The following is a 17,549-nucleotide window of genomic DNA, read 5'->3' on the forward strand; positions in this document are numbered from 1 at the left end:
GGTGCTGCAGGATTGGAGAAGAGTGCTTCACAAGAGTGGTAGCAGAGAGGAGCCTGGAAACTTCAGGCCATTTAGCCTCAACCTCAGTGGTGGGAAAATTAATGGAAACTCTGCTGAAGAAAAGGATAGTGAATATCTACAATCAGGTGCATTGCTGGACCCAAGGCAGCATGGATTCACCAGGGGAAGGTCTTGTTAGACAAATCTGATTGACTTTGATTGGGTGACTAAAGAATTGGATTGATCAAAAGCGCTCAATGTGATCTACTTGGATTTCAGCAAAGCATTTGATACGGGCCCGAATAGGAGGCTCATGAATAAAACAAGAAGCTTGGGAGTGAGTTTCAAAGTGGTGGTGTGCATTACAAACTGGTTAACTGATAGGAAACAATGTGTTATGGTAAACGGTACCTACTCTGAAGAGAGAAGAACCATAAGAACATAAGAAATTGCCAAGCTGGGTCAGACCAAGGGTCCATCAAGCCCAGCAACCTGTTTCCAACAGAGGCCAAACCAGGCCACAAGAACCTGGCAAAAACCCAAACACCAAGAAGATCCCATGCTACTGATGCAATTAATAGCAATGGCTATTCCCCAAGTAAACTTGATTAATACAGTTAATGGACTTCTCCTCCAAGAACTTGTCCAAACCTTTTTTGAACCCAGCTACACTAACGGCACTAACCACATCCTCTGGCAACAAATTCCAGAGCTTAATTGTGCGTTGAGTGAAAAAGAATTTTCTCCGATTGGTCTTAAATGTGCTACTTGCTAACTTCATGGAATGCCCCCTAGTCCTTCTATTATCCGAAAGTGTAAATAACCGATTCACATCCACTTGTTCAAGACTTCTCATGATCTTAAAGACCTCTATCATATTCCCCCTGTTAAATGGAGTGCCACAAGGCTCAGTTTTGGGACCGGTTCTGTTCAATATTTTTGTCAGAGATAGAACGTACATACTTGCCTCTATTTGTGGATGATAGTAAGATTTGTAACAGAGTAGACACGACTGAAGGAGTAGAGAAAATGAAAAGTGATTTAAGAAAGCTTGAAGAGTAGTTGAAGATTCAATGCCAAGAAGTGCAGTCATGCATCTGGGATGCAGTAATCCAAAAGAGTTGTATGTGATGGGAGGGTGACAGACTGATGTGCACGGATCAAGAGAAGGACCTTGGGGTAACAATGTCAGGTGATCTGAAGACGATGAAGCAATGTGACAAGGTGATAGCTTAAGCCAGAAGAATGCTGGGCTATATAGGGAGAGAACTAAAAAATAATAAAAAGGAGATAATGCCCTTGTATAAGTCCTTGGTGAGGCCTCACTTGGAATACTGTGCTTAGTTCTGAAGCCCGTTATCTCAAAAAGGATACAGACAGGATGAATGGGGTCAAGAAAGGGGTTACTAAAATGGTGTGGGGTCTCTACCGGAAGACTTATGAGGAGAAGCTGAAAGATATGATACAGTGGGGATATGATACAGACCTTCAGATACCTGAAAGGTTTTAATGATGCATAAACTTCGAACCTTTTCTGTTCGAAAGGAAACAGTAGAACTAGGAGTCATGAAATGAAATTCCCGGGGCAATTCAGAACCAACATTAGGAAATATTTCTTCACGGAGAGGATGGTGGATGCCTGGGATGCACTTCTGGACATGCTGATGACAAAAACAGTCAAAGAATTAAAAGTGGCAAGGTATAAACACTGTGAATCCCTGCCTGGTGTGGAAGTTACTATCCTTAACAGAAGGCACGGGGATTACTCCCCTTAACCAATAAGCCTCGATGCTTTTGATGCAACTGCAACATTGCTCTCTGTTTTGACGGTTGGGGGGGGGGGGGGGGGGGGGGGAGGTGAATTGGATTCAGACTACAACTAACATAGGCCCGGACTTTTATGGGCTGGGGTACTGATATGCACACAAAGGAAAAAGCGCAGAGGCCTGCTTCTATGGCCATGTCCCAAAGCAAAGCAGCATTGTCTGAATTTTCAAGAAGGCACCTCACCCAGTAAAAATGTTGCTAGCAGTAATTTATGGTTTAGATTGTAAATATTACTACCCTTATTACTACCCTTATCATAAAGCTTGGGGATAACTCCCTTAAGAGAAATATGGGGGTAACCTGTATGGCATGGCAGATACAACCTTAAGAAGCTTGCTGGGCAGACTAGATAGACCATTTGGTCCTTTACTGCCATTGTTACTATGCGAAAGAGAAAAAGTAAAAGAATTAGGTCTGATGTTGGTCTTCCCCCTTCACCTGCTCCCAGATTACACTTTTAAATGTTTTAAAAACTCTTCTCGGGTTTCCCTCCCTCTCCCTTCTATCCTCCTCACCTCAATACTAAACCTCCCGGTACTTTCAGTCTGTAAGCTTTTCAGCCTGGACTGCAGTAGAAGCCTAATGTGAACCAGACCTAGCTCTTCTGCCATCACCAGGGCACTGCCCTGGAAGCATAGGCTTCCAGCATAACTCTGTAAGCGAGATCGGAAGCGTAACCTTCCAGCGCAGCTCTCTAACAATGGCAGAAACACTGGACCTGGGTTGCGGTAAGCTGCTACTGCAATCTAGGCTGAAGAAATTACAGATTGAAGATACCGGGAGGCTGGGAGGGGATGTCCGAGGAGAAGTATTTAAAACATTAAAAAGTGGAACTGGGAGTGCAGGCGGGGAAGAGATTAGGGGAAGAGGCCAGCACTGGACCTCTTCTTTTTAAATTTATTTCAGTCATTTTAGAGGGGTTTGGGGGATGCTCGGCTCAGTAGGGCTGCTTGCCACACTTGTGAGGAGATGGGAGAGGAGACACGCATTCAGGCCACTAGGCCCACGACCTGCCTTTTTTTTTTTTTTTTAAAGTGTTGCAGTGCCACTTAACTGGCTATATTCTTTTGAATATAGTAAGGCTAAAGTTATCTGGCTAACCATAGCCAAATAACTTTAATCTGACCAGCAATATTGAAGAAATTTCCAGTTAGGTTTAAAGCTATCTGGTTACGGTTAGCCAGGTAACTTTAAATGGGAATATTTGGTGGCATATATATCCCATTGAATATCCCAGATAACTATCTGGATAGGTTATCCATTTCCTGTTTTGTTTTTTTTAATATTGGCCTCAAAGTAGATAATATGATGGGGCCGGGTAAGATACATCTTAGGGTTTTAAGAGAGAAGGTCTGGCAGCTCTGCTGGCTGACCATTTCAATGCTTCTTTACAGTCAGGAGTGGTTCTGGAGGACTGGAGACAGGTAGATGCGATTCCTCTTCACAGCAGTAGAAGTAAGGACGACGCTAGGAACTACAGGCTAGTTAATTTGACCTCTGTGGTGAGTAAATTAGTGGAATTTTGGCTAAAACAGGAGGTCAGTGCAGTTTCTGGAATCCAACAGATTACAAGATCCAAGGTAATAGGATTTTACCAGAGGTAAGTCTTGTCAGAAAAAATCTGATCAATTTCTTTGACTGGGTGATCAGAGAGTTGAATCAAGGAAGAATGCACAATGTAATGTATTTTGATTTCAGTTCCACAGGGCCAAGACTGGGGAGGAGGGAGGTGTCAAGCCCAAGGTTGCATCATCATCAGGGCTGTTTATCATTTGGGCTCTTTTAACATGTGCACAACTCGCTTTCTTAGACACGAGATACAGTATTCAAATAAGACACAAATTACAACGGCGCCAAAAAAGAATGCAGAGGTAAAAAAAAAGAGTGTCCATAAAGTTACTGATTTTACTATATAGGACGTCCATACAGTATCTTGCATGTGCTTGTGAATGTGTCAAACGTCTGTCAAAAGGGCATACATGTCAGATAGAACAACAAATAAGAGTTTCTAATTTATCCATTTTCATTTATCATAGCTATCTCTTATAGCTCCCCCACCGTGGTACAATGCTGTGTGTTACAATCTTGCCTGGGAGGTATATAAATTGCTGCTCGGAATAAGACTGTCCTTTTCTATTCAGTTCAAATTGGGTCAGTATTATATACAGACTGGTGTGAACAGGTGTCTTGCATTTTACAGCAATAGGAAGATGAACATTGGCATCCCTCAAATTTCAACAGGTAAGACGCAGTCATGGACTCTCCTTTCCCCGGGCCACCATATAAACTCCAGCGATCCGACACAGGCCCATAACAGACACTGTGTCATGGATGTCCAGGAAAGAAGCGGGAACCTCCATGCCCTGTGTCCCCGCTACTTTTCCTGGTGCTCACAGCTCAGGCGGTCTGGCACAGGCCCGTAACGGACGCTCAGAGTCATGGATGTCCAGGAAAGAAGCGGGAACCTCCATGCTTGGTATCCCTGCTACTTTTCCTGGCGCTCACAGCTCGGGCGGTCTGGCACAGGCCCATAACGGACACTCAGAGTCATGGATGTCCAGGAAAGAAGCGGAAACCTGCATGTTTGGTGGCCTTGCTACTTTTTCTGGTTCTAACTGCTCTGACGGTCTAGCAGAGGCCTGAAATGGACACTTGGGGTCATGGATGTCCAGGAAAGAAGCGGAAACCCCCATGCTGTGTCCCCGTGTGGCCGTCCATTACAGGTCTCTAGTCAGTTGGCAAGTTATGTTCATGCTGTCCTTGTGCCCTGCTTCTTTGTTCTGACCATTACATAGATTTGCATACAGTGGCAGCAGGGTTCATACAAATCTCATGTATATTCATTAGGGATAGACTGAAAACCTGACCCTTGAGGGTTGGGAGTGAATACCACTGCACTAATGTATGGAGTCCAACACAGCACTGGCCGTTTGATTGAGAATCTGGGAGCTGATGAAGCAACTTTTGGGATGGGAATTGAATTTGCCTTGTAACTCGATGTCTAGACTCCATTTGAGGTAGAAAGCCAGAAATCTTTCTCCCGCCAGCTCTCATTTTATTTTTTTTAATTTATTTTAGTCAGTTTTATATATCGATGTTCGGTTTTTTAGACCTTCACAACGGTTTACAATTGTATAAAAATTAAAGAACATGTAGTACAGCATACAAACAACATAATTTAAATAAAATTAACTTATAAACTATAAAAATTACAATTAAATACTTAACATACAAATAAAAATAGCTCACTGAAAAATTTAAAACTATTAAAAAAAAACACAGAAATTTCCTCTTGGGCAGCTTAATGAAAGAGCCTTTCAGATTCTGCTCAAGACCAACCTGTTGATGCTGGTTCTGTATCTGGCCCTTGCCCACTAAGCAAACAAAAATTCTGTACCTAAAGAACTACACTGAAATAATCTTCGTCTCCTCTCATGCGTAAGGCCATTTTTCCCCCTGGTTCTACACTGTCAGTCTGCTTTGATCCTAGTTGTTGATATCTTACAGGGAATTCTGAGCATGTACTCTTTGAAAAGGCATCTGCTTAACTAACCTTTGAATTAAAGGCCCTTTCTAACCACAAAATCGCAGCCCATAGCTTTAGCAAACAACCAGGCCGATTCAGTACAGTGGCTTGGCTGAGCGCACAGCTTAGCACCCATTTGGCCGCGTGTTTGACATGCATCTATTACCCCTTATACTGTAAGGGGTAATAGTGCCTTGAAAACGCGCGGCCAAACTCGCAAAAACTAAAAGCGCTCATCACATGCAAATGCATGTTGATGAGCCTATTAGTTAGTCGCCTGGGATACTGAAAGTAAAATGTGCGGCCAAGCCGCACATTTTATTCTCAGAAATTAACGCCTGCCCAAAAGCAGGCATTAACCATAGACAGCACCAGGAAAGTGTACAGAAAAGCAGAAAAAACTGCTTTTCTGTACACCCTCCAACTTAATATCATAGCGATATTAAGTCAGAGGCCCCAAAAATAAAAAACTCAAAAAGTTCAAGAAAAAAAAAAATCTGCCCGCCGGTTGGAGGGTTTGAAAATGGACACTCAATTTTGCCTGCGTCCATTTTCCAAACCCGTGGCTGTCAGCGGGTTTGAAAACAGACACCGGTAAACTTAAGCGTCAGTTGTCGGATCCACTGACAGCCGCCACCTCATTAGCACGGGCCCTAATTTAAATACAAAATCGCACGCCCAGGAGAGCTCAACACGAAGCGCCGGCTCTCCCGTACTTTTTATTGAATCGGCCTGAATGAATCCCACTTCCAAGACTATATTAGAGATGGATTGGAAATCTATCTCCAGCTATTCGAGATCCACTTACAGTTCATTAGCCCACTTGAACATACATGTAGCATAAATAACTGACTGCAGGGTAAACCCATTGCCCTCATAAGCCCCTTTCAGATAAAACTATTTGCATTTCCATGACAACATTAAGTAGTGTATGCCCTGTAGATTGGGTTTTTTGCTCTTCCAACAATGGATGGAAGTATGGCAGGGGTTTCTTAATCAAGAATGGATCTTATCCTCAAGTCTGTTCACAGGGTTGGTGCTACTTTTTTTGCTGCCCTGTGCAAAAATTACTGTGCTTGCCCCCCCTCCCCCCCGATTCATTCAGTGCCGGTCTCGGGCCTATCAAATAAAGCCCAGCTCCGTCCTGCAATCTATATTTTAAAAAACTGACAAGCCCCCCCCCCCCCTCCCAGAACCCATGGATAAGGACGTGTATTAGGTACCCTAGGCAAATCTTACAGCCTTGCACACATGCCACCTCCCCCCCCCCACACACACACACACTCCCACACCCTTTTATAGACACTGACAATTAAATTATGCATTTATAACAAATTTTATATGAAAAAATATTCAACAATACAGTCTTCTAAGGCAAAAATATCACCTACAACATGCATATTAATTATATTTACATGCACTCCTGTGGTACCAACCAGAAAACTCTGCAAAAAGACACTTGGAGTTCCTATGGAATTAGACATTTTGTAATGCGTGCTGCTGGATGTGGGATTGGCCCTCAGAAAGCCATGAATAAACAGAATTACCATTACAATACAGTACATCTCCTATTCCAAATCAACACTAACAACCTTATCTATGAAAAGGCAACACTGCACATATTACGCCAGGCCCTAGAACACCAAATACATTGTGTGCGTGTTTGCATGCATGTGCCTTGGGAGCCTATATGGACAAACAGGCTCTCACAGGCACAAAACGTACATAAACACAGAAGCTCTTTCACACATTTATTTATTTAATGCTTTTATATACCGACATTTGTTTGCACATCACATCTGTTTACAGCAGAACAATTGAAATATGAAAGGAAATTACATCTTAACAATTTGAGAAACTATGTCTTAACAATTTGAACAGCTATGCAGTCACTCATTCACATATACATACAAGCTCACACACATGGTCTCCTGTTATCTTCGGGCCATGGTGGGATGAGTTCCACTATGGTCCTGCGGGCCTCCTGTGCTGCTTCAGGCTGTAGGGCCCACCGATCTTCCTGCGTGGGGGAAGGGGGTTGGAGGGAGTGGGTGTGCCGCTTCATGCAAATGTTCGTTATGCACTCCTGGTCGCGCCTGGCCTGGCTGTTCAACTTGGCTGGGGCCCTTGTTGCTGAGCCCTTCTTGTTTGAGTTGACCCATGCTTTTTTTTTTTTTTTTGTGAGACCATCAATGACAATGGACTATGCCCCAACTCTTGCTCTTTATCTCTGTGCCTAATAAAGGTTCCAGAGGGCCACCTACAGAGGATTTCACCATCTCTTAGATATGAGACAGTAACCTTCCTGATAAGGGAGTGCATAGCTGACTTTTTGAAAAGACAGGTCCTCTCCTATAACTCAGGCAGGGGGGTCCCTGGGCTCACAAGAATGAGACATGAGTAACTGGGTGACCTAGGTCTTTTGGAATCTTGTTGAAAAGCCTAGTGTTACTTTATGAAAAATAAGCTATCAGCTTCATGTATTTCATTAAGCCAGTGGACACTGATGTTGCACAAGGACTAATGGGGCCGATGTAATAATCCACGCCGAGCCTACTGTGGGTTTTTACTTCAGTTTTAGCATGTGTTTTCAGAGGTAACCTTATTCATGTATGTAATATAGGTTTTAGTGCCAAAAAAACCACGCTAAGAAACCTGCGGTTTGCTTAGTGCAGGTGCATTCAAATCCTATTTAAACAAGGTTATTAGCTATTACAGGGCAATGCAGAGAGCCGCGTTAGCAGGAAGTCATTTTAGTGCGTATTGTTTGATGCGGGGAATTTAATGCCTGGTTAGGGCAAGAGAACGTTAACTTGCTTTTCTGGTGGCAATTTTAGTCCATTGTGGTGCTGTGTGTAGGTGCTTCTCTGAGCTTTTCTGTGGCAAACATGCATTACATACTTTTTTTGATGCTTTGGTACATTTTGAAGTTGGGCCAAAGAACTAGATCTGCAGAAGTTTTAGAGAAAAGAAGAGAGGGAAGAGAGAGAAAGATGTTTTATCACCAAAGAAGAGAGGAGGATTTGAGAGAAGCAGGCTGCCCTGGCTTAAGCCATTCGCAGAAGGGCACGCAGGCAGAAAACTTTTTACCTGAGGACAACACTGTTGGGATTACCAATGTGGTACGGATGTATAGACTGAGCTCCAGAGTAATTCTCTGTACATTTACAAATCAGTGGTCACACTGAACCTCTAACTGATCGTGGACATGCTATGCCAGGATTGGTCAAGCTTCCTGCTACCTTGCATTTGCTTACCTCTGGCTCATTCCAGAATACAGTGGCTGTTGTGGATGGCATGGACGGGTCATAGTTTTTAAGGCATTTCAGCCAGGTTCTGAGGGCTTTGATGAAACGGGTCAGGGAGTAAATCAAGTACCCACTACAGCTTACAGAGTGGCCATAAATGGAGTACGCTTTGATAAGAAATTGACATAAGAACATAAGAAATTGCCATGCTGGGTCAGACCAAGGGTCCATCAAGCCCAGCATCCTGTTTCCAACAGAGGCCAAAACCAGGCCACAAGAACCTGGCAATTACCCAAACACTAAGAAGATCCCCTGCTACTGATGCAATTAATAGCAGTGGCTATTCCCTAAGTAAAATTGATTAATAGCCATTAATGGACTTCTCCTCCAAGAACCTATCCAAACCTTTTTTGAACCCAGCTACACTAACTGCACTAACCACATCCTCTGGCAACAAATTCCATAGCTTTATTGTGCGTTGAGTGAAAAAGAATTTTCTCCGATTAGTCTTAGATGTGCTACTTGCTAACTTCATGGAATGCCCCCTAGTCCTTCTATTATTCGAAAGTGAAAATAACCGAGTCACATCTACTCGTTCAAGACCTCTCATGATCTTAAAGACCTCTATCATATCCCCTCTCAGCCGTCTCTTCTCCAAGCTGAACAGCCCTAATCTCTTCAGCCTTTCCTCATAGGGAAGCTGTTCCATCCCCTTTATCATTTTGGTTGCCCTTCTCTGTACCTTCTCCATCGCAACTATATCTTTTTTGAGATGCGGCGACCAGAATTGTACACAGTATTCAAGGTGTGGTCTCACCATGGAGCGATATAGAGGCATTATGACATTTTCCGTTCTATTAACCATTCCCTTCCTAATAATTCCTAACATTCTATTTGCTTTTTTGACTGCTAAAGGGCACCTGCTATCAGGGCCCCCTGCAGTCCACTGGTTGGTCCACGGCATTAATCCCCAGGGTGGACTATCTATCCTCACCAACTAGTAAGCACTAGTTGATATAGCTAGTAAGCACTAGTGATATAGCTGGCACACCAAATGTAATAGGCCAATCAATTGCACCCATGTTGCTCTCACACCCTCACATGGGAAAGAAATGGCATCCCATAACAGGAAGCATTTCCACTTCCTGAATATGCAAGTTGTGTGCAACATTGCACATGAAGATCATTAGGGTTCTCTACAAGTTTTCGGAGGCAGGTATGACTCCATCATCCTTGCGCAGTTGGCGCTGGCTCAAAATTTCACCAAAGGGAAATATGGCAAAAGCTGGTTGCGCAGTAATTATGAAACAGAAGTCAAACCAAAGCAAAAGCTAAAATGTTTAAATGTAAGTTCTCTAGGGTGGATACCAAAAGCGGTATAATGCACACCTATTGGTGCATGGTGGTAAAAGCACATAATCAAATGTTAGCTGTCTGGGCTGGGTAAATGTAAGCTCTCTGCTGTAGGTAACAAAGACAGAATAGTACATGATTTTCGGTACATGTTATCAAAGTGCTTACTAGTCCGTAACATATGTAAGCTCTCTGGGATGGATACCAAAAATAATAGTTCATATTTTCCCATTTGTTTGCACGAGATGCTGGTTATGGTTGCAAAAATGACTGCTCATGCCTCTGTCTGTGCCAAATCCTGCAGTAGAAATCCGTGATGAGGCACATGTGAGAACCAGAGTAGTCATAGAATGTAAATTTGGCGTTTTGAGAAGCTGGTTCTGCTGCTTCAACCACTCTGAAGGAGTCCTACAGTATTCGCAGAAGAAAATGGCAGATATCGATGTAGTCTGCTTTATGCTTCGTCATATCCGTTATGATGGCTCTACCGAATGACAGTATATAAAACTCAACAAATAAATAAATAAATAAATATCGCCCTCTGCCATGGCATTCATCAAGATGTGGATCTGGACCTGAGGCTGGAGATGAATATGTTTGCACCTGCTACAGATGAAGACAGTACAGCAAGGAGGAATGAACTCCATCGAAGGGTCACAGAGGACTATTTTGGAGATATGTTTTATTGGGGGGGGGGGGGGGGTAAATTGACAAGGGCAGGGGAGGGCTGTGTGGAAAAATGTTCTAACTCAACATCTGGCTCCTTATAGACTGGCACAAATCCCAAAAAAAGATGAATACCAGGAGAAATATGCACTGTAGCCACCTGTCTTTTTAATTAATAGATTGAAAATGTGTTTTATGCACTGTGGCCATGTACCTGGTTTTTTAAATTTTAATATGTTCCAATTTTAAATTACATTTTAATAAACAGGCAGGTTTCTTTCTTCATCGGCATGATTCCATTTTATCACATCTCTGATCCTACAGCCACCCCTTGACAAGCCCTGCACGCTTGGTCCAGAGGTTTCCAAGAATGCTCTTAGAAATCTTTGGACCAACGATGCAGGGCCTGGCCCACCCCCTGACAGGCCTTGTAGGCTTGGTCCAGAGATTTTCAAGACCTGTCCCAAGTATGAGAAATCTCTTGATCAAGGAAGCATGACCTACAATAACCATGACCCCCTTTCTCACCCACAGGCAAAAAAACCCCCACAACACAAGTAACATTTTAAGATTGTTTATTTCACTTCAAAAGTAATTTCACAGGTGAAAATGTAAGATTGACTTCAAAATAATTGCATAAAATTCAAGGTTGCATATTCAGCAAGAATCCAGTAACATTTCAAGAGCCACACTGACAGTCTGGGAAACTGAGCATATACAAGGTAGCATATGCAGTGAAAATCCATAAACGCGATCAACAGATCCATACACTGGAGATGAGGCATCCGAGTGAGAGAAGCATCCATGTAGAGATGAGATGACAGAGTGGGAGAAGCATCTACACTGGAAGGAAGAGGAGTGCAACCCCCATTTCTACATACTGCAGTGATGAGCGACAATGATACACTCACCTACAAAAGAAAAGGAAGAGAAAAAAAAGTGAGAAAAGCAAGTCTGAAGCTGTCCAGTGCCCACTGGGAACCAGCAATAATAGTACACAGGAATGTTGGAGTGTAAATACTCATGGGAGGTGAGGAGACTAGCATTGGTGGCAGGTCCAGCAATGACAGAGATGAGGTGTCCGAGTAGGAGAAGCATCTGTGCCAGAAGGAAGAGCAGGAGTGCAACCATCATTTCCGCATACCTCAGCGATGAGTGTAGATGATACATCATTGGAAATGAAAGCCTCTCCCACCATACAGCCCTAAAACAACAGTGCAGTGGGGTTCAGAGACAGTCATTGGTGGTCTGGCATGGCAGATGACAACCAACATTGCTGGTCTGGTGTGGCAGATGACAGCCGATATATATTGCTGTTCCCATGGGAGGTGGTTCCTGGGGCTGTCACTGGTTTGGCATGGGCTGGGCAGGATTCAGAGACAGTAATTGGTGGTCCAGCATGATAGCTGACTGCAGGATAGTCATTAGTGGTTTGGCATGAGCCTAAAAACAAAAGTGGACCAGCTCAGACACAGACATCAACTGCACAATGCAGGGTGGTAGGGGGCGCGTGCCCAGGAAACCTGACAGCTATATGCCAACAACTTATCAGTGGTTTGGCATGGCAGTTGACTGCATCATTGTCACTGATGATCAGGCTAGGTCACTTTTATCAACCAATAGGGAATAATGCAGCTCTCATTTTTACTGTGGTTTTCTGCATATCTTTTTAATGCAAGTTTTGGTGCACTTTTTGAGTTTACCATGGATTTTTAGTGCTGGTTTGATTGCATACTGTTACTTAATACATTGAGTGGGACCACAGGTTTTTTTTTTAATGGTAGCATTATTAAAAACTGGCGCTGTTTTTGGCATGGGTTGTATTACATTGGCCTCTTAGGGCCTGGGACACTCAATTGTCCAGATGTACCCCTTCACACCTTGTTATCTTCAGATTTTTATTTATTTATTTAAAATTTTTTCTATACCGTCGTTAAGGTGGGTACCGTCACAACGGTTTACAGTAAGGCACAAAAGAAATGCTATTAACCTCTATCAGTTTACACAGTGCCATAATGTTCGGTAACATAGTTTTAATCAATGTTAGTTGTTAAATGAGAGTGAACACTATCATGTCCCGTTTGATTCTATAGCAGTTTTGAGTCAAGGACTCATTCTATAAGTAACTTATCCTTTACTGATGAATTCTATTAAAAACAAAAACATACACCCTTAGTGATTTCTATTTGCGTGGGTGTTTTGTCCCTTGCACTTACCTGGTTTAAACCTTGCATTTCCCTGGATTCTATTCTCCCTTCTCTTTTTGAAAGGCTTGTTTGAATAGCCAAGTTTTAAGATTTTTTCTGAAAGTTTTGTTTTCTCTTTGTAGTCTTAATTCCAATGGCATGGAGTTCCATAATATGGGTCCTGCTAAGGATAATGCCCTTTCTCTTACCTGTGTTAGTCTTGCTGTCTTGACTGATGGAATCGTCAGAAGCGCTTTGTTGGCTGATCTTAAATTTCTGTTGGGGATGTGTACGCGAAGGGCTGTGTTCAGCCAGTCTGCGTTTTCGTTGTGTATTAATTTGTGTATGGTGCATAGTGTCTTGTACTGTATTCTTTGTTCAATGGGAAGCCAGTGCAACTCAGCCAGTGTTTCCGTAATGTGATCTCTCTTTCTTTTTCCAGTAGATTTACCTTGTCATCCAAGTCAGACAGGAGCTCCTTATACCACAGACAGAAAAATATAACTTCAGGAACTGGTATCTTAAAAGCACATGCCTTACTGCATCTTCCTCTCTGGGGAGTCTTTATGCCATAATTTGTGTGAATACATGCTGAGTACTGGGATGTGAGGTGTAGGAGACAAGTCCCAAAAGTCCAATCTTCAAAGCGGTGGCTTTATCCCTTTTTTTAAAAAACAATTTACATATCTTCTATTAGGCTTTAAGAAGAGGAGGAGAAAATGGTTCTACTGGTCTGACCCTTGAAGCAAGTGTAACCTGGACATTTTAGGTCTGGGTCTTTTTAGACCACAATATAAATGCAGGCAGCCAGGCTCTACTCTTTCAGCAGATAAGTATCTTTCCTCTCTCTCGCTCTTTTTTTTTTTTATACTACATTGAAGCAAAAAAATAGAGAACATGAGCTGTCAGACCCTAGTGTTCCTAAAATGGTCTGAGAAAATGGCAGAAATAAGCCCTCAGAGCTGCTGATGCCATGCTCAGCAGCATGAAAACAAACAGATTTCTGACTGTGCTAGGTCTCATCTGAATTGCTCCCAGAACAATAATGCTGCAGCAGCACTGGGAAAGGAAGAGAGAGGGAGAAGAGAAGCTGTGTCCAGGTCCAAAGAAAAACTTGACAATGAGACCTGCTGCCAGAGTTCCACTGCTTCACCTTCCCCAGTCATATACAAGATTCAGACAAGCCATGGTCAGGAAGCAGCGGCGGCAAAACTTAGGAAGTAATGTTACTTTATGTTGTTAATCTACAACTAATGCCCAGTAGCAACAGTTGGGGCGTGCAATGGAAAATACTATCCTATAATAGCTGACTGACCAAACCTGTATCAACCTTGTAAGAATTATGCTCTTATTCCAACCAGCAGACCATACAACAATTCTCTCTCCTCTCTAATTCTGTCTATAGCCTCTTATGTTCTACCGTCCCATTTGGTTCAGATATTGCAGAAAATCCATTTTTGCTGTTTCAAATGTCTGAGCAATCTTTTTTCATCTCTTTGACTCACTGACTTTCCCTCCTTTATTTTACCACATATGTAAAACTAACAAGTTAACTTTACTTTGCAAAGCCTATATTTTGTTTACAAAACATCAGAACAAGTGTTTCGTATTAGGTTGGGTGTCAGGATTAGAGAGTTCTAGTCTCAGAACTGTAACTGACCATGTGAAATTGTGGAAATGTCAGAAAGTACTCTAAGATGTAGGTGCATCTGCAGAACTGTATGCAACATAAATATTAGATTAACGGAGCATGCATCTATTGGAGGATCAAGACAGAGATGTACTGACAGGGGTGGGATACTATAAAATTCCTCCTTGTATTGTGTTACAGACTCTTTCAGAACTTAAAACTAAGTGAAACCATTTTTTTAAGAGCCTCAGATCACAAATTGATAACATCCATTTTTCCTAAACTTGGATTCTGTTCATCATAACCATTGAGTGGAGTTCCTCTATATGTTGTTCATAGACATGGCTAGTCAGCAATTGTGTTAGGGTTCAGGAAAATAGTGTTGGTAAGAGGTGATGTGGCATATAAGGAGAAAAATTAATATTAATTCTAGAAAATGAAAAATATGCAGTTATCTTACAGTAGGTTTTTTTCCTTCTTTCAACAAGGTTTTCCTCCGCAGGACACCTTGAATCGTCACTGCTCCTGGATACAAGTGCACAGCCAATTCTTCAGATTCTACAGAACTACAAACAAACATGACAAAATGTTTTAAAAAACCCTCTACTCTTCTCCAATAAAAAAGATCTGATAATTTATCAGAAATCTCAAATTTTTTGTCCTCTAGATTAGATATATTGGCAAAGCAGAGTTGCTTACCTGTAACAGGTGTTCTCACAGGACAGCAGGATGTTAGTCCTCACATATGGGTGACATCATCAGGATGGAGCCCAATCACGGAACACTTTTGTCAAAGTTTCTAGAACTTTGACTGGCACCTACTGGGCATGCCCAGCATGGCACCAACCCTGCATCCAGTAGGGGTCCCCCTTCAGTCTCGTGTATAGCAAGAAGTACGTGCAAAAAATTAAACAACAAATCGCAAGAGAACCAAACTTCGTGGGGTGGCGGGTGGGTTTCGTGAGGACTAACATCCTGCTGTCCTGTGAGAACACTTGTTACAGGTAAGCAACTCTGCTTTCTCACAGGGCAAGCAGGATGGTAGTCCTCACATATGGGTGAGTAGCGAGCTGAGGATGCCTGAGCAATGCACCAAATGCACCCAAAGATGTGCAACAGGCACAACAACAGACATGGATTTAGGTTGGAGGGCATCCTGAAAACCCTGAACGGGTCGCTGGTAGGATGTTGGGTAGTTAAGCTGAGAATAAGTTTCGTAGGATAGACTGGCCAAAAATGGAATCTTGCTGGCCAGCCTTATCCAAGCAATAATGGGTTGCGAAGGTATGGAGAGAGCTCCAGGTCGCAGCCTTACATATATCAATAAGTGGCACTGAACAAGATGTGCCACTGAAGTTGCCACGGCCCTAACAGAGTGTGCTTTCACATGGTCTTGTAGCAGAATGCCTGCTTGCTGTTAGCAAAAGGAGATACAGTCCGCCAACCAGGAGGAAAGGGTCTGTTTTCCCACTGGATTTCCCAATTTGATGTTATCGAAAGAAACAAATAATTGAGTGGACTTCCTGTGGGCTGCCGTGCACTCCAGATAAAAGACTAGGGCACATTTGAGGTCCAGGGAATGTAGAGCTTTTCCCCCTGGGTTTGAATGGGGCCTTGGAAAGAAAGTAGGTAAGATGATGGATTGATTAAGATGAAATTCCGACACTACCTTTGGTAAAAACTTAGGGTGTGTATGGAGGCCACTCTGTCATGTAGAATTTTAGTGTACGGCGGGTAGGTGACTAATGCCTTAAACTCACTAACTCTGCGAGTGGATGTTATAGCGAGAAGAAAAATTACTTTCCAGGTGAGATAGCGGAGATCGCAGGAGTGGAGAGGCTCAAACGGAGGTTTTATGAGCCGCCCTAAGACCACGTTAAGGTCCAAAGCGGGGGCCGGAGGGTGCAATGGAGGTTTCAGGTGGAGCAAACCTCTCATGAAGCATGTGACTAAGGGCTGTCTCGAAATAGAGACATCTCCTAGCGGCTACCGCACTGACATGCACTCTTATAGAGGAAGTTTTCAGTCCTGATTCTGACAGATGCCAGAGATAGTCCAGAAACTTCGCAGTGGAACAAGTGAAGGGGTCTATGGACATGGACGTGCACCAGACCGTAAACCTTTTCCACGTAGAACGATAAGAGCATCTCGTGGAAGGCTTTCGTGAAGGTACCAGGACTCGGGATACTGACTCCGAAAGGTTAAGGGGTTGGAGTATTAACTTTTCAACATCCAGGCCATCAGGGATAGGGCGTGGAGGTTGGGGTGGCGAAGGCACCTGTCGTTCTGAGTTATCAGAAGCGGATCCTCTCCTAGAGGGATGCGCCGAACTGATAGGTCCCGGAGGACTGGGAGCCAGACTTGGCATGGCCAGTGAGGGGCTATCAGAATCATTAAGCCCTTGTCCCTTTGTAACTTCACGAGAGTCTTCGATATGAGTGGAAGTGGAGGGTACACGTAGAGGAGACCGCTGGACCACGAGAGGGTGAGAGAATCCCTCGGCTGTGAGTGGTGGCTGCAAGTGAGGGAGCAGAAGTTCTCTACTTTGTGGTTGTGGATGGACTCAAAGAGGTCTATTTGAGGATACCCCCAACGTTGGAAGATTGTGTCCGCTACTTTGGGGTTGAGAGCCCATTCGAGTGGATGGAAGGTTCGACAACTTGTCCGCTAGAACATTGTCCACGCCCGCCAAGTAGGTCGCTCTGAGGTACATCGAGTGGGAAAGAGCCCACACCCATATATGCGCAGCTTCCTGACACAGAAGGCAGGATCCCGTTCCGCCTTGCTTGTTGATGTACCACATCGCTACCTGGTTGTCGGTCTGAATCAGGATGGCCTTGTTTGAGAGGCAATCCTGAAAGACTCTGAGGGCATATCTGATCACCCGAAGCTCCAGGAAATTTATCTGATGTTTGGCTTCCTCTGGAGACCATGTTCCCTGAGTCTGGAGGCTGTCGACATGAGCACCCCAACCTAGGTTGGTGGCGTGTTGTCAGGATAATTTGAAAGGGAAGGCCTTGAAGAAGATTGGAGAACCGCATCCACCAGGCCAGCGACATGCGGAGCTGTTTGGTAACGTGGACAATGCAGGACATTGAATGATAAGCCTGAAC

The 17,549-nt window shown here is 43.4% G+C and overlaps 1 protein-coding gene across 5 annotated transcripts in view; it reads right to left on the reverse strand.

Moving 5' to 3' along the window:
• RALGPS2 (Ral GEF with PH domain and SH3 binding motif 2) overlaps positions 1-17,549 on the reverse strand; it is a 785,699-nt gene that overhangs the window by 119,271 nt on the left and 648,879 nt on the right. For 3 of the 5 annotated variants that reach the window (XM_029618595.1, XM_029618592.1, XM_029618597.1), the window contains one exon: positions 14,897-15,002. In XM_029618595.1, coding sequence (XP_029474455.1) covers positions 14,897-15,002 — 106 coding nt within the window. Of the gene's footprint in view, positions 1-11,178; positions 11,532-14,896; positions 15,003-17,549 lie in introns of those variants that run through there. The other 2 variants (XM_029618596.1, XM_029618593.1) reach the window with 1 other exon arrangement.

The sequence above is a fragment of the Rhinatrema bivittatum genome, chromosome 10 (genome assembly GCF_901001135.1).
Source record: "Rhinatrema bivittatum chromosome 10, aRhiBiv1.1, whole genome shotgun sequence".
NCBI lineage: Eukaryota > Metazoa > Chordata > Amphibia > Gymnophiona > Rhinatrematidae > Rhinatrema > Rhinatrema bivittatum.